General features: G+C 35.5%; 3 protein-coding genes across 3 annotated transcripts; all 3 read right to left on the bottom strand.

The window, feature by feature from the left end:
* Positions 1-2,685: 2,685 nt before the first annotated feature.
* On the bottom strand, positions 2,686-5,636 carry LOC133673272 (cysteine-rich receptor-like protein kinase 10). The gene is made up of 7 exons (XM_062094016.1): positions 5,625-5,636; positions 5,430-5,508; positions 4,367-4,497; positions 4,022-4,285; positions 3,575-3,816; positions 3,308-3,449; positions 2,686-3,218 (listed from the first exon to the last, which is right to left on the bottom strand). The coding sequence occupies exons 1-7, from the start codon at positions 5,634-5,636 to the stop codon at positions 2,886-2,888; spliced, it is 1,203 nt and encodes a 400-aa protein (XP_061950000.1). The 3' UTR covers positions 2,686-2,885.
* Positions 5,637-11,249: 5,613 nt separating this feature from the next.
* On the bottom strand, positions 11,250-13,972 carry LOC133672333 (putative zinc finger protein CONSTANS-LIKE 11). Its single transcript, XM_062092716.1, has 6 exons — positions 13,824-13,972; positions 12,919-13,534; positions 12,524-12,748; positions 11,988-12,343; positions 11,693-11,881; positions 11,250-11,583 (listed from the first exon to the last, which is right to left on the bottom strand). Exons 2-5 carry the CDS (start codon positions 13,507-13,509, stop codon positions 11,755-11,757), a joined length of 1,299 nt encoding a protein of 432 aa, XP_061948700.1. The 5' UTR covers positions 13,510-13,534; positions 13,824-13,972; the 3' UTR covers positions 11,250-11,583; positions 11,693-11,754.
* A 1,689-nt stretch (positions 13,973-15,661) lies between these two features.
* On the bottom strand, positions 15,662-16,600 carry LOC133673271 (vegetative cell wall protein gp1-like). The gene has a single exon (XM_062094015.1). It carries the CDS (start codon positions 16,598-16,600, stop codon positions 15,662-15,664), a length of 939 nt encoding a protein of 312 aa, XP_061949999.1.
* Between the last annotated feature and the right edge of the window lie 1,366 nt (positions 16,601-17,966).

The raw sequence follows: 17,966 nt of genomic DNA, 5'->3' as shown, positions 1-17,966 counted from the left end.
GCATCTAACATCATCGATTGCATAATTGTCAGTTCCGTGAAGGCTGCAGAGGAAGAATGAATGAGAAATGCATATAGTTTGACATGAAAATATTGAACTTAAACCAGACACATATATGAAATTTCTGAAGGGTTTCAATAAGAAAATTACGAGGTTAATGTAGGGTGAGAGGGCTGGATTTTGTTCAAGAAAGTCCAAGCTTATGAAAGAATAAGGACTTCACTTGTATTATTGTATCAGTCAAAACAGAAGTCTAAGAGAGTAAACATCTTTCTTCCTGACTTCGTCAAACCAGTCTCTGTGTATTTGTATGTCTTCATTTTTATTGGATAATCATCGAGAGATATTGAAAATACTATAAAATCAATAGTCAAAGTAAAATATATATATATATATATATATATATATATATATATATATATATATATAAAAGAATACAGACTTAGAAAAAAAAATTGATCTACTACAATAAATTAAGGTTGTCAATTTTGTTCCGTTTCGTCTAGAATGGCCGAAACATTCCATACCAATTCAAAAAACAGAATAAAACGGAACAATTTTCATCTCATTTTAAATCTCAGTCCGTTCCGGATTTTTTTGGCTAAATTTCAGCCGAAATGTTCCGGTTTCATTCCACATGTTTCGTTTCACTCTTGAAAAGCCATTGAATCAAATTGAACCTTGTTTAATTTAATTAATTAATTAAATCACCCCAAGTATAAAAAGCTCTTTTTCATTACTGTTTTCAATAACAATGATATTAATAATAATATTGAAAATTATTATTACTATTTTCATTAACAATGATATTAATTTTTTTAAAATTAGATTTATCACTAATATATATGGTTTATATTCATGTTGTTTTTTTAATGTTTATACTTTGTAGGAATTTGAGCAAAACAATGGATGTTTTAGATTCTATTAGCCTTGATAACATTGACCTAACATTATATTTAAAATATTTGTCTTAAAACATTTTACTTTCATAATATTTTGATATTTTGTTTAAGTTGAATTACTTTAAGTTAAAGATCTATTTAATCTTGACTATTTAAAAATATTTTAAATTTTAAAATTATATTTGTTTGATATTGTGTTTGTATTGTATAATTTATAATTAATTTATCTTGAATTTGAATTATGTTTGTTGAATATATATTTGGAATGGAATGTTTCAGTTTTAGAGTATTTCGGCGTGCCGATATATATATATATATCGGCACGCCGAAATACTCTAAAACTGAAACATTCCATTCCAAATATATATTCAACAAACATAATTCAAATTCAAGATAAATTAATTATAAATTATACATACCGAAACGAAATTGACATCCTCGCAACAAACAACAAAGATTGAAAAAACAAAACACATACCGAAATGAAATTGACATCCTCGCAACAAACAACAAAGAGACTATCTAAGATGTCTTATTATACCACAATTTGATGTCATCAGAAAATCTTAAAAAATTATTTCTTGTATAAGTGAAGTTTAAATTCAAAATATACAACCAAATAGCAACCCGATGAAGGATGTATTTGTCTTCTTTGAAGGTGGGAATAGATACAAACATAAAATCGAAGGACTTGGGCCAATTTTAAATCTAAAAACAACCCTTTCCAATGGCCTGCTCTCAGAATAATTGGAAATATTCATACTTCTCTATCAGCTTATGCATATTGCCAGTAGTTTTTGTTTGTGAACCTACAAAATAGTTGAAAGCAGTTTGATAGTTTAAAAAGACAGTCAGACATCTGTTTGCTTATGTTAATGTCACATTTTACGAATAGATGCGAGTAATATGGTCTGATACTGACTCCATGAGAAGAAAATTTTCCAGGTCAGCACATCGAAATCTTCAACCTGGGTAAAATGTTTCATGAGATTTCATCTCTAATCCAGTGCAAATTCTTAGCATATGAAAACCCTAATTAATTAATATCACACAGCCCAGACTAAATCTCAAGTAGCAAATCAAACATATGCAAATTTCAAATATTCACCGGCTTTTGACCAGACCCGCCTAATAGATCAACCTGTCGACATGCCAACCCAAGGCCTGTCCTGAGATGTGCCATGAAAAAACCATTTTTTTTTATTAAAAGGATCTTAATTTGTTTTTCTTTTCTAAAAAAAAGGTCAAATGTTAGGTTGATAGGGTCAACCCCCAACCTGAGCCTTTTGCTAGACCCCGAGTGAGATAATAAAGCGAAACCATTGTGCTTAACAAGTAATAATGACAGGAATTCATGTACTAGAAATTCCAAAAACAAATTCTCTACCAAGTTTTTCTACCAGTGATGCACTGATGTCTGAAAATCATCACCATAGAAATGGGGCTCTTTTTTTTTAATTTATATCAGAAAGAAACTTATTCTCCTTGTTGGGTGTTTTCCTTGAATCTACTTTCATCTTAAAATGGAGAGCAATATTTGCCTGCCTCGGTGTGAAAGAGAATGCATGGAATGTGAACATAGAAAGGAAGCTCGCCATATATTTCCATTTGATCTAAACCATGATGAGTTGAGGATTGACCTCGGTGATAATATTTCACTCATCAAGAAGAATCTAAATGTGAAGCAGGTGGACAGTGCTTGCAGAGGAATTTTTGGAAACACAGCCCATCATATAGTTGGCTACGAGAGGAGTTTGTGAGAAAAGAATTTATCAGGCCAGCATATCAAAATTTCTACAACTTGCTTAAATTTCCAGTCAACTGTAAAACCAAACAAAACTAGTTTCCATATAAATATCACCTCACAGGAGCATGGATTCTCTATTTTCAGCTGTCAACTAGCACAAACATAACTTGTGTGCCAGTCATGCGGACCCAATTGCTGAACTAGAAATTAGGTCTCCATATAAAAATTTCACATCACTACCGAGGGTATAAGTCAGTGATCGAAACATAATTCACAGATTGTTGTAATGACACTGGCAACGGAGATGAACCAGAATCATCTGTTCCTGAAGCTGATCCAGAATTTGCCTTTGACACGTAAAATCCTGGCCGTGATGGCGCGGGAGAGGTCATAGTGTAACCATCCAGCATCATGACAATTTGTGACATTGTAGGTCTATCAGCGAAAGCTTCTTGAACACATAGCAACCCTATGTGGATGCAATTCAAAATTTCATTTTCTGGCCATTGGCCACCTAATGTAGGATCCACCAACTCTAAAGCTGTTCCATTAGTCCAGTGTTGCCATGCCTGGAACAAATTAAAACACTCAAGTTTTGCCCAATAATGGCAGCTACATTTTTCTTACGCAAGAGAAAACAATTCACCAGCGTACTTACACAGCTTTGAAGATTTATTGTGTGGCGGAAACTAGAGATCTTTTGACCCGTGACAATCTCCAAAACAAGAATACCAAAGCTGTAGACATCGGATTTAGTTGAAAAGTGCCCCTTTTTAGCATACTCCGGTGCCATGTAACCACTTTCATTTCAGTGAAGTCAGAAACAGAAAGTAAGTCTTCCATTTAAGGCCAAAGAATATAACAGTCACATATCATAGAAGCTTTCATCAGAAAGTTGAAATAGAATCAAGAGTTTAGCACTTACTATGTGCCAGCAATTCGATTGGTATTGCCTTGAGTTTGACTTCCCGAGAAAAGCCTGGCCAGCCCAAAATCAGAGATTTTAGGTTGCATAGATTCATCTAACAGGATATTACTAGCTTTCAAATCTCGATGAATAATCCTGAGCTGAGAGTCTTCGTGCAGGTAAAGTAGTCCTCGCGCAATTCCAATGATGATTTCGTGTCGTCTCTCCCATTCCAGACTACACCGTTTATTTTGATCTACCTCACCCAAAATCGGAATCATCATTAGCATAGACAGTGTTGAGATATCAAGTTCTGTTTAGATCGTTCTAGGAGAAAGAAAAGAAATCCCATTTTGGAAGTAGTTATCTGAAGCTATATTACGGTTCGGTGAAAGCATTATTCTGATTTTTTTTGTCCTAAATGTTAAGTTTGACAGAGATATCTCTGAAATAATGGCAATGCACTTGCTTAGCATAGACAGGACCGATAACAATAAATGATTGGAGAAGAGCAATACCGAATAAGACTTTGTCCAAGCTCCCATTAGACAGGTACTCATAGACAAGTAGCTTCTCTTCTTCTTCTAAGCAGAAACCCAACAGCCGTACCAGGTTCCGATGGAGCAGTTTAGCAACCAACAGTACTTCTGTTTTGAGCTCTTCTAAACCCTGTCTTGAGCTGCTTGAAAGCCTTTTTACAGCAATTTCCGTTCCGTTACGTAGTTTTCCCTGAAAGTATTTCAAGCAGTATCATTCAGTAAAATGTAGGTAAATGTTTGGCATGCATCAAATGTACTGAAGAAAGGATACCTTGTAAACTGGACCGAAGCCAGCTTGTCCAAGCTTATATTCATCACAGAAATTTCCAGTTGCTTCCCTGAGTGTATTTAGTCCAATTGAAAGTGAATCTATGGTAGTATAACCTTCTTCATCAGCACCAGCTGATCAACAAATAGTTAAAAAGAAAAAATTATTCTGACTCCGTAATATCTTAAATTCCCTCTGCAGGGCATCACATTAGAAATGCTAATGCTATAATGCTAACAGGCCGGTGTGTTCAGGGGGTGGTTGGCAGGGGGGCCGGCCCCTGCAAAAAAGTTTTTTCCCCTGCCTCCCCCTTTGGATAATTTTAAATTTTGGCCTTAAAATCAGTAAATTTTAACTTTTGACCCTTCTTAGAAATTGTTTTTTAATTTGGCCCCCAAACCTTATATCCTGGCTCAACACCTGGGTGTGTTAATCTTCAATCATGTCTTCTCTAGTTTTCTGTACGATGCCTGTACATAGCACTTGGTTATCTTCATTGCAATATATGTAAAAGATTTAGAAACTCACGGCTACATGGTTGGCTGTCATCATGTCTAGAATGATGAACTATGTCACCAACTCTCTTTGTCTTTCGCTTTTTCCAAAATAAGAAACCACAAAGAATGGCTGTAATCACTGCCAAAGTAACGGCAACTGATATGACCACGGTACCAACTGTGTTGGGACCTTATTCGACCACGATCTTCATGGTATTAACTGTACCACTTAACAGAATGGTACAAAAAACATCATTCAGATAGTTCGGGCACAAAGAGTGCCAAATGGGCCTTTTCCGCCTCCCTCAATGGACTGACCTATCGCCCTTCGGAGTATCCTGGATCGGCACGTTAGGGAGGAGAACTAAATTGAATAAAGGAATTCGTGTTTACTACTTATAGTGATAGGACCGGCGGTGGAATAGAACTAATTAAAGAAAGCCCTTTGAAAGCAGAACGCACGAATTATGTGACATCCTCCAATAACGTCGGCCACCATAGACCTGCCAAACCCTCTTTGGTTCTGCTTTTTACTAATTCCCAGATGAGACTCTTTCCCAAGAACTCACAGAGAAGCGACTGGCCAGACAAATAACTTAGTCGCAGGAAGATTCCCCAACTGAGAATAGGTCGTGGATCGGACCAAATCTGGAAATTTGTTGCAGTCCCAAAACAAAATCGGCCTTTGTCTATGCCCCTTTTAAACAGACGAGACGGACGAAAACTATATATGGATATTCCGGAAATCCATCGAAATCACTGACCTCCGAGTCCATGTTGGCTCACTGAATACCAGCTCGATGTTCTGGATTAAGGTTTTCCAATAGCTGATTATTAAAAAACAAAGGCAGAGCCTATCGATAGCTGAACCAACCGTGTAAAAAAAAATTGACCTGAACATCGTACTCCAAGAATGAAAACATGGGCTTTAACCAAAGATGGAACATCAGGAAGCTAAGACACGAGAAGCAAATCTCGATAACATACTAAAAAATGGGACATACTGTGGACGAAATTCGATTTAAAACTCACCAAGTTTCTGGAAGTAACATACTAACAGAAAGAACACTTTAGCACCATGTAAATTACTATCAAACTTTGACTCTCCTCTGTAGTCATGTCACTCTCTCGTTTATGTTATGGCATATCCTTGCATCAAAATCAGGGGCTGGAAACTTTGGCTGGCAGTAAATGTCCCTCTGAATCAAGCATTCCAACCAACTTAAATCATCAGAAGAGGGCAATGAGAAGAGAGGAAGCTGTCAGCATACAAGGATTCACCAACTCAAAAAAGACATACAAAGAATCAATAAATCATCAGAATTATCAGATACATTCATTAATAACATAACAAAGAGCCACTTTGAAACCTCAACGAGGAATAATGACAGAAATTCCAAAAATTATTTCAAAAATGAAACTACACCAAGTTCATGTTTTAGTACTCTAATGTCTGAAATCAGCATCGCAGAAGCGGGGCTCAGTTTGTTTTCATTTATATCAGAATATAAACGTGGACAGGAAGATTGTCATACGTTCCATTTGATCTAAATCATGATGAGTTGAGGATTGACCTTTCTAACACTTAGAACTGGTGATAATATGTTGCTCACAAGGAGCATCTAAATGTGAAGCAGGTGGACAATTCTCGTCAGGGACTTTTTGGAAACACAACCCATCATATGGTTGGCTAAGTGAGGAGTTTGTGAGAAAAGAATTTATCTGGCCATCGTATCGAAATCTACCTCGGTAAAATGTTTCAGGTGTATCAGTTTCAATTTGGCCAAGTCCATCTGTCTGGACTATTCCAGAGACTGAATTTTCCAAACGAATGCAATTGTAAGAAGAGGAAAACATACATGGAATCTCAAAATCAAAAGACTAGAAAGATTTAATGTCTACAGATTACTTTTCACTAAGTAACCCTGCTTATGAAAATCTGAAGATAGGTCATTCGACTTGTTATATATGCAGCATTTTTTTGCTTATTTCATATATTTCTCCGGGTTCTGAAACTGGAAAATTCTGCAAAATTTGTCCTGGTTCTGATAACATTTTATGCAGGAATCGTCGAGGAGTCTAGCTTCTACGATCGACGACATGTCTTTTTCTTTTTTTAATAAAAAATGCAGGTTAGACATGCGGGCTCAGCTGCCCTGTTGATGATGGGCTAGACATTGGGCCTAGTTTTTGCTGGCTTTTTCTTCTTCTTCGGTTTTTTTATTTACACTTCAAAAAAAAGAAATTATCGTATTTATTTATTCTTTAGTTTTGATATGATTTTTAATTATTATTATTATAAATTTTTATTTAAATTTTAATAAAAAAATATTTAATTTAAAAATTAATATATATTTTTAAAAAAACAAAAACAATTATTCTAGTTAAAAACACCATGGTTGCTAAAATAAATAAGAGATATATCAATAGAAGATAATTTCAAGTTTAATTACAATGTAAAAATATTTTTCCAAGGTCTATACATTTTTTTTAAAAAAAAATAATTTAAATCCCGTCAGGATAACGTAGACATGCAGGCTAATGCTCACCTACTATAAGAGATATATAGGGAGTGAAAAATATATGTTTAGGTATTAATCCACATCAATGAGAGGCCAACCTCCCCTTCATTCCCTTAATTTCAACTCTCTCCTTTTACGCAAGCAGATTAATTCTTTTTTTGGGTGATTAGGAATTTTTTTAATTAAGTTTAAATAATTCAAGTGAGTAATTACCAGCCACAAAACGTGTGATGGGTTGGGTTTATTTAAGATTAATGGACAAGGAAAAAACACAAGCACACAACAAGAGCAGCATCTAGCAAGGAGGACTCCATGGAAGACCAGAGAAAGCTTGATGTGAAAACCTTGAAAAAGTTCCCATCTTGGAGCACATGACACATGTTAACTTTCTATTTTCTTGCTTTAAGGTCGGTTAGATAACATATTTTAATCATAGTACTTGGCATCCTCGTAATCACAAAAAACATTTGTGGCACACAACCCTAAGCATGGGTTTGGTTTTGGATTTGTTGTTGGCCATTATAAAAATAAAAAAATGTTTTTGCTTTATTTGATTATATTTTTTAGCTAAAGAACGATGGTAGTGAATATAAAAAGATATGTTTTTTTATTTTTTAAAAATTAAAAGATTATTTTTTTATTAATATAAATGTTCGAGTCAACTTGCACACACATTGATTAATTCCACAAGCTTTAAAGTTAATAACCATGTAAATCTATAATAGTTTTAAAAGAATTTGAACTCAAAATCTGGCCAGTTGAGTTATCTTCTTATTTTTAACAAAAAAAAGAAATGTTAGTGTTTTTTTTTTCATAAAACAATAACAAAAAAAATCTTTGATTGTGCCAAAAATAAGTAGTTTTCGATTTTCTCCATTTCTTCGATTTTGGAGTTTGGACGGCGTAAATAAGAACTTGAAGCTTTCACGTTTCAACCAGTCAAATGGACAAATACATGAACCCTTAAACAAAATTGTGGACATGGACATCCGATCCAGACACAGCTCTCCACGCAAACCAGCAGTGAATTATGGTCTGAAAACAAATGGTACCATACGAAAAGAGGAAGGTTTAAGGGGGTTGATTTGGTCCCTCCATTCTCAATTTTGTATCAGTTAAGTCTCTTTACTTTTATTTGTCTTAATGTTGTCCTACTTACTCTTTGTTTTGTTTTAGTTTCATCTCGCATTAAATCATACCGTTTTGTATGGATTTAAATCGTTGTTTCAGTCATGGTTGTGGCATAGCAGATGCTACGAGTTTACATAATGATCGTACAAAATTTGTGTCGTATAATGAATGTATTTGAAACTCAAATATCAGAGTGAATGTTGTGAGTTTACATAATAATCATCAATGGATGTTGCCAGTTTACATGATAATCATGTGATTATGTCGTATGAAATGTATTTGAAACTCAAATATCAGAGTAGATGTTGCGAGTTTGCATCCTGGTTGCTTTTAATGGTGTGATTTAACGTTGTCAGTGATAGAAGGACCAAATAATTAACTACAAACAAAGAGCTGAAGATTGACACATCAAGATAAGTGAAAGTAAGGGACCAAACTAAGATAAAACTTAGTAGAAGGACCAAATGCCTGTCGACCCAAGAGTAAAACTAGACAAATCAATTTGAGCCCTCTGTACATGCAAGGAACTTGCATGTATGATCGATGGTAGGTTCCCACCTCCAAGGAGGCTTTAATTCCTGGCCATGCAAAACCCTTCTTTAGTAACAAAAAATGGACCTGGTAACCACTCAACAACATAGATCATGGTTCATAAATTGCCTTCAAGGATCTCATAAAGCTTGTAACTTACTTAATCTTGTTTAGTACTCTTTTCAGTTTCAATCATTTCAAGTGGAGTCACAATTTTCTCTAGTTTTTAATCACAAAAATAGACCCCTTGGTGCATTGAATCGAACCCACCTCAAGTTTCTTTTCTCAGACTATTTTTCTCAACCACAAGTTTCTGAGCAAGGCGTAAAAGTGACAGAAACTTCCGATGGGAAGGATAGGACATTGAGAAAGGGAAAAATGGTGACCATTTTGTCGAGTAGTGGCATTCGTGTCATATGCTAAAATTCTAGGACACAATTTTGCTTCCATGGAAATGAAGGTGAACATTATTACTAAATAAATGGCCCTCTTCCATCTTTCTTTTTGTCCATTCCATTTTGAGAGAGATTCTGAAAATGTGTAGGGGTATTCATCAGGAGATAAATAACCAAGGCGGTTCTTGTGGCGAAGAGGTGGTTTCATCTAAGGCAACCTCAAGATTGGTTTGTTGTGAGTTGTGTGGATCAAGGGCATCATTATATTGTCAAGCAGATGATGCATTTTTATGTCCAAAATGTGACAAATGGGTGCATGGAGCAAATTTCCTAGCTCAAAGGCATGTTAGATGCATGCTATGCAACACATGCCAAAATCTTACACAAAGATATCTCATAGGGGCTTCAACTGAGGTGTTGCTTCCAACTATTGTGAGTTGGAGAGAAAGAAGGCAGTGCAATTCTAATCTTGAAAAGAATTGAAGAGCTCTGGATCACTTAAAATGCCCTTTTTGTTTCTTTGATTCTGCTTCTCTTTTTCACCTTTTCTGTCCCTTTTTTCTTCCCTTTTTTTGAGTTTTCTGGTGCTGTTCAAGGATTTTTTTTTCTTGAGATTTATTGATGGAGAGAACACAAAACTGTCACTTGAAGGGTTTTGGGTGCATATGAGAATTGTTGCAAGTGGGTGATAAAATTGATCAGTCAATATTTCTGTTATATGCACCACCATATATATCCAAGAAAATACAGAGACCATAGCAGCTGCTTGGAATCCTGGAAAAAGAAGAGAGGAGAAAAACACAGACAGAAAAATGGGTGATGAAATAGAGGATACCCTGGAATCATTGTCTCCATGAAATCCTCTGAAAGAGATCAAATTAAATCAGAAGATGTATTTTTTTTTCTCTGGAAATTTTCTAATTTTATCACCTCTTTTTTGTCCAAAGTAATGTTTTTCTGGTGTGTGTACTTTTCTTTTTGGTTATAAATAGTGTGTAACCATTTAGATCAAAAGGTAAGGGAAAATCTCTCATGTAGCAAACTGTGTAAAAAGATTGACCTTTCAGAATAATAAAGATGAAGCTATGAAGATGGTCATATGCAAGTGATTTGCCTAATTACCTGCAAAGTTTTCATTACAGTAGTAATCTATTTTTCCTCAGCTTTTTTAAACAGGAAAATATCAACCGGAATTTTATAATTATTTGTGGTAATGAAGATGCTGAAACACCTTCCATTTTTGTTGGTTTGGAGAGGAACGGTCTCGACCATTGATTCGCGCAAGAGAAGCAGACATGACAACAAAGAATGAACTGTTTACAATGATTCAAGTGGCATTTTCCTTGAAAATTCCAAGTTGCAAAATGCATTAAGCAGAAGCAACATATTCTACCCGATGTTAATAGCAGCACTATCGACAAGAAATGGCATTACATCACAAAGGATAGATGATGAGTGGTAGCTATATCAGCACAGAGAGCACCATCTTATGTTGTCTAGGCAGTGGTCCAAGAGACAAGATTGATAATGTTGTAGCTACTAGCTAGTGTCTAAGAAAGGTCCACATTGCAGCCCGTAAAGCATGATAACTTGTCATCCCAAAGAAGATAGATATGATTTATCAAGGACTTCATACAGCAGGCTTGCTTTATTCATCTTTGCTTTCATATCATTTTAGTCATGGCTTGAGTCTAACAATGGTAAGAACCATCCCATTGCAGGTACTTCGTTGTAGAGTTCTGGATATGAACAAATAAGATAGCAAGGTGTTTTAAGCTAGGGGCTGCAAATGTGCAGCAAATTGAATACATGAGCAACAAAAGAAGTAGAAATTGACATTTATTATTCTGATAAATTGAGGTTCAGGTTTTATTTGAACCTAACAACTATATATAATTGGATCAAAATTTATTAAATTGAATAGAGAAACTAGGAGATAATATGCATCTACAACGGCCAAAATTGACTGCCAATAAGGCTGTTGCCCTACGGCAAGATGGTGGAGGTGGTGGCGACAGGCTAGAGAGGATCTCCAGTAGAAGTATCTTTGAGAAAAATGATGGTTGAAGCAGTTCACTTGCTGCCAAGAAATGTGATCTACTTTTCCAACTCAAACAATCCAGGGGTATACTAGTGCCAAAGATCTGCCATTGCATTCAAAAAATAAATGAGCTTGATTGGAAACCAGAAGGAAAACAGATAGCATACATGGAAAATTATGCATGAACATTAAGCAAGTGGATAGTTTATTACCTTGTTATTTACTTTTCAGTATTCTCTTGTAAGGAAAGGGATAAAAGATTCGGTAATCTGGCTCAGAAGTTGCTTGACAGAAGAGGATCATAATCATATGCTTCCCCAGCTTTAACAAATCTACCTTTTACTCGTTTTCGAGTATCAGCCCTGGCTTTACGAGAGGCATATCTGATTTGCTTGCTGAAACTGCAAAAACATCACAATTGAGTGAAATCTCTTAGAGTTGAAAGTAAGCAGAATTTTTTATAGTAAACACCACAAAAATTTGTGAAGCACGAGTTCAAGCACATACGTTCGCGTCTTCTTCTTTTCATTGTATCTCATCTTAGCCTTGTCTCTTGCCTGTGGCGAGCTAGCATCCAAATGCGACTCCCATGGTGATTCACCAGTCAGAAATAGTGGTGATAATCCGCAATCTTGATAATCAGCTGCACTACTTTCACCAATTATGTTGGATAGTGGAAGAGACATGCTTGAATGAACTTGTCCAGAAACAGCAGGGAATCCTAGATTGAGGTTTTTGCAGCAACTGGGATTCGTAAATATGCTGCAATTAGCATTACCACTTATGGTCTGCATTGCGCTAGCTGGCCCAGAAACACAGGATGATTGGAAAGCAGCACATTCCAGTTGTCCCGATGATGACACCTAAAAAAGCAAACACAAAGGTAGCAGTCAGCAACGATGGTTTGGTTTCAATACAAGTAGTCGCATAATGCTGCAAATTAACAATATCTGACTACCTCAGATTAGTCATGCGATATGGAAAGAATAACTAACAGACATAAAATTGAAGATAGCTGTGGAAGAAAATTATAGAGAAAAAACCTCTATAGTATTCTCGATAGGGCCATTAGACCCGGTAACTGATAAGTTTTTCTCCATTAACATGCAGTCTTTTCCTACATCCCCAAACTGATATTTGCTTTGAGTTTCTGAACAACTAAATATTTCGTCACTGTTTTCAAAGTCCAATGGTATATCGTCCAAGTTGAGGCCTTCACAGAGATCTTCACCATCCGGAAGTTCAATATCCTTAAAGATGGAGCAACCCTGCTTCAGAATTGAAAAGATCATCTGTATTAGATTTAACTAGCTTTTCCTTAGAATTAAGCAGCTTACAAAACCTAGTGGAAAGGGCTAGTATAATGGAAAAAATAGCCGTAATAAAACCATCTATGATGCAGTTCCAATCAGCGAAAATTGTCGGTATGAAACGTTACCTTCGGCAGATTTGTCACTTCTGGAAACATAGGCACCTGATCTCTACAACAAGGAATGTAATTTGGATTCGGCATGATGATGCTCGGCGGCCCCCTCCAAGGCTCAAGCTTGGAACAAGATTCTAGTTCATTCAACTTTCCAGTAAACAAGCCGAATGACCCCTCATTATCCCTTTGTTCCAAGCAACTACTAATGCAATTCTCATTTATTGGCGCAGAATTGAGTGAATCCCATCCTGAATCAAAGCCTCCTGAAGAAGATCCCTCAAGAACCGACGACCAAATCTTCGAAAACTCAGCCAGGGAATAACACCCTGTATAACAATTCAGCACCCGAAGCTGATGCCCCAAGCTTGAACATCCATTTGCACTGCAATCACATCCTTGACAAATAGACAACTTTTCATCTAAGCACCGCGCCACTGCAGGCAGTGAACTGCACTTATCACATAGCAGCGAACGCCGATGCCTCCGCGACAAAAAGTTAGCCGAATGCACGCATCCATCACAGTGCACGCACAGCTTTGCGGAGTCTGGTTTACAATAAACTACTGCCTTTTCCACTCCACAAAAATCACATACAGATTCCATGCTCCCTTCCCTCTTCTCCTGCAAACTAATTACCAAGAATTATTCTCCTAACTACACAACCTAACACTAAAACTCGTGGCTGAAATTCGGCTTTTTTTGTTTCAACCCTGAAACCATAGATGACAGGTTCCCTATTCTTTCACCATTTCTCAAAACAACAAGCAAGAACATCCAAAACAAAAAAAATAATCGGTCGCCAAGTTCCAAATGAACAGTCATTAAGACTAATCTAATGTCATTATCAGAAACTAAATTAACATTATTATAATCATGCAACAACAACAATGAATATGGTGCGAAAGAAAGGCACTCACCATTAAAAAAACTGCAGAATTTCCGCCACTAGCTTAATTAAATCAATCCATTAACGAAGAAAAAAAGAGGTGATTAATGATAAACAAAAAAAAAACTAACAGAGAAGAGAAGATGATCAAAGAAGAACACTAGCTAACCACATTGTTACTTGCTTTGTGACATGTTATGAGACAAGACAGCAGGTAGGTATGCCTGTTATTTTATTCACGTTTTGCCTAGGATTAGTGGGTGTTCGATACGTGTCAGAATGTGGGCTTAGAGAGATGATTCTATGCTGACATGTACACGATTAATTAGGAGAGGGATAATTTTGGTATGGTCAGGCTTGTTAAGCGGGGTCCAGGATTGGAATGGCAAGATGTTGTAAATAAGGGGGAGAATGGGGGTGGGTTTGATAACAAAATAGGTCACTAAGTGATTGACAAGTCAGCCCGCGAGATATTGGCGAGTTGTTTTGGGGTTGGGATAAGACGACTACGTAAATCTATATCTCGAGATCATTGGTACACCCTGGACAGGTGGCGTTACGGGTGATGAGCTTTTGATGTTGTGATTTGAGAATTCTGGTGCCGTGGAAATTGTGTCTTCCTCTCTCGGCTTTTTGGCTGGGTTCCAAATTTCAGGCTTGGTTATTAAACTGGATTCTCGATTTGATCGAGTTTTTATTCCTTTATTTTTCACTCAATCAATTTAATTAAAAATAAATAAGAAATTTTTTTTCTTATTATCTTATAATTTACTTGTTTTTCCAATATTTTAAAAAAATTATTGCTGATATTGTTTATATTTTTAGTGAGTGTCAAATAAACTAAATAATAGAATAATTTAGCGTGTAAATTGCTACGTGACAGTAAAGCGTAGGATGTAAATTGTAACTTTTAAAAATACAAAAATTATATTTAAAAACAATTAAAATATAAAATGATCATGGTAATTATTTTTTTTAGTAAAAACAATTGATATAATGATCTAGGAGGTGGTGATCCAGTGATTCAATTACCTAGGATTTTTTTCTGAATTTTTCATAGAATTAGATTTGACAGCTTGCTATAAAGTTATCTCTCTTTCTTATAAATCTTCAAATAATAAATAAAAAAAAGGGATCAGGAAAATCTGGTTTGGATGATACCTTGCATTTTTTATCATAACCGTGATGGGAAAAAAATTAAACACAAAAATTCAAATTCATGTAAAGTCATTTAATATAATTCTAAAAAATAATTCATTTAATTGATATCATTAACTGAAATGATATTCCTATAAATTTTAATTATATTATAATCCTTTTATAGCCAACAATTTTTATAGAACAATATTACACAATCATCTTGTGCCCCTTCATGGCTTTTGCTCCCATCCCTGCTAGTTATGCAGTGTGCTTAATTTGCAAAATTGGTTCGAAAATTAAAGGACAAGCTTTCAAGTGTTGTGGTGGTGATCAGTTCTTGATTTTCTTGATTTATTAAATTTCTTTTTCTTTACAATATGGTTTTAAATTTTGGATTGGAAATGTATACTAATTTAAATTAGAGACGAAGGAGAAATTAAAAACGGATTCTTATAACCTCTTTTGTATAAATAATTGATTTATCTGAACAGAATTTGAGCTGTTTTTATTCTTTTTAATTACTTGTGAGAAATATAAACGATTTTATTAATTTGAATGTATCGAGTAACATTCAGCAACCCAACCCAAAAATGATATAACAATGTTCTTTCGAATAATAGAGATAATTTGAACTCAATTTTATTAATTTATTTATTTTTAACATAAAAGGAGAAACTGATTGGATCAGGTGGAAGAGATCCGACCCATATCACCATTTCTTGACCCATGTCAATGAAGGGCATGGGGAGGACCAGGGTTAGGTCCGGATGGAGGGTATTTCAAAGGGTCAACTTCTGAGACTCGAAACGAGTTTAAAGAGGCTAGATGAGGAGGACCAGGATTGGGTCCAGATGGAGGGTATTTCAAAGGATCAATTGTTGCTGAGACTCGAAGCGAGTCTAAATAAGTTACATGAGGAGGACCAGGGTTGGGTCCAGATGGAGGGTAAAGCGAGTTTAAAAAGGCTAGATGAGGAGGACCAGGGTTAGGTCCAGATGGAGGGTATTTCAAAGGGTCAGTCGTTGATGAGACTCGAAGCGAGTCTGAAGAAGCTAGATGAGGAGGACCTGGGTTAGGTCCAGATGGAGGGTATTTCAAAGGGTCAGCCGTTGCCGAGACTCGAAGCGAGTCTGAAGAGGCTAGATGAGGAGGACCAGGGTTAGGTCCAGATGGAGGGTATTTCAAAGGGTCAGTCGTTGATGAGACTCGAAGCGAGTCTGAAGAAGCTAGATGAGGAGGACCTGGGTTAGGTCCAGATGGAGGGTATTTCAAAGGGCCAGCCGTTGCCGAGACTCGAAGCGAGTTTAAAGAGGCTAGATGAGGAGGACCAGGGTTAGGTCCAGATGGAGAGTATTTCAAAGGGTCAGCCGTTGCTGAGATTCGAAGCGAGTCTGAAGAAGCTAGATGAGAAGGACTAGGGTTAGGTCCAGATGGAGGGTATTTCAAAGGGTCAGCTGTTGCTGAGACTCGAAGCGAGTCTGAAGAAGTTAGATGAGGAGGACCAGGGTTAGGTCCAGATGGAGGGTATTTTAAATGATCAGCTTCTAAGACATGAAACAAGTCTAAAGAAACTGAACGAGGAGGGTTCATGCTGGTTCCAGACTCTTTCGCTTCATGAGCACTTGAGAAGATTAGAATGGTGAGAAAGATCGCCAAATTCTTCAACATTTTCTCATATGAAATTAAAAGGCATTCCTCAAAAGTATATTTGAATGTGTATTTATAGGCATAGTGTGCAATGAGTGAGCATTTGTGCAAATATTGCACGGGATAAATAGGATACCATATTAGGTATATGTGTAAAATCTTATCGTATATATTTGGTAAGTTTTTTAACAGATATTTGGTAGATTTCTTGCCTTTGTTATCACATATAGACGGAGGAGATGTATCATCCTAATTGTCCTTGTCATGATATATATATATATATATATATATATATTATTGAGGGGGGAAAAACTATATCTATATAAACTATATTATAAGAACCTAATCCTATAGTATAAAATACAAAAAAAATGTATTAACTCAATTTTCATTTTCAATAGTGACTAGTATTTACCAGAAAAAAGGCACCCAAGAAAATAAAATTAAAATGTAATAACTCATGAAAATTTTTAGGAACCATTTGGTATCCAAATCATTTAAAAAAAAATGGAAAACCAAAAAATAAAACACTCAAGTGATACCAAACAGTCCTTAGCATAACAAAATAGTGGAACGTGGCGGGAAGCAGGTAAAAAGATCATAGATTTTGGTGTACTTTTGTGGGTACTTTTCCCGTAAAGCAGCGTAGCTTGTGACGAAAGTTGTTTCGCTACAGAAAAATGTTTTTGCTTTGCGTAGCAAGATGAGCTGAGCGCGGCGGGATTGGCTCCCATCTTCTGCGAACACAGCCAAACATGGCGTAGTGATTATGAAGTGTTTTTTAAGAGAAGTTTACCAAACTCTTGAAATACACAATGAGAATAATCCTCCATCGACACGGATTAAAATCTCAGGTCTTATGGTTGAGCTTCTTTTTTATTTTTTATACGGTTAAATAATTTAAATTCTTAGATGCTAATGTTTTTAATCATTTGTTTAATACCCAAATTAAAAGTTGAGTTGTTCATTTTTAAATCTTTAAAATAAATTTTTTAACATGAAATATTCATATGATTTAAATAAATTATAGGTGAATAAAAAATTAATTTTAAATAATTCTTAATTAATATATTTTAGAAAAATTATGATTTTATTTAGTGAAAATATGAAAAATTAAAATTAAACTCAAAGATTATCAAGCTTTTAAAGGGAATAAGGAATACGCAAAATGAAATTAGAGCTTAAATTTATATGTGCTTTGAGTTCGGGTTTAGGCATGAGCATAAACATAAGTTTAAGTTTATTATAAAATAATTTTTTAAGCTATAAAAAATTAAATTTTACCAATTTAATCTGGACTTAGATTTGAGTTTATAATTTATTGGTTTATAAAGAATAAATTCTTTTCAACCTATTATTTTATCTAGTCCAAGCCATGAATAATAGA

This window comes from Populus nigra, chromosome 14 (genome assembly GCF_951802175.1).
Source record: "Populus nigra chromosome 14, ddPopNigr1.1, whole genome shotgun sequence".
NCBI classification, from domain to species: Eukaryota; Viridiplantae; Streptophyta; class Magnoliopsida; order Malpighiales; family Salicaceae; genus Populus; species Populus nigra.
This window is presented reverse-complemented; position numbering and strand designations above follow the sequence as displayed.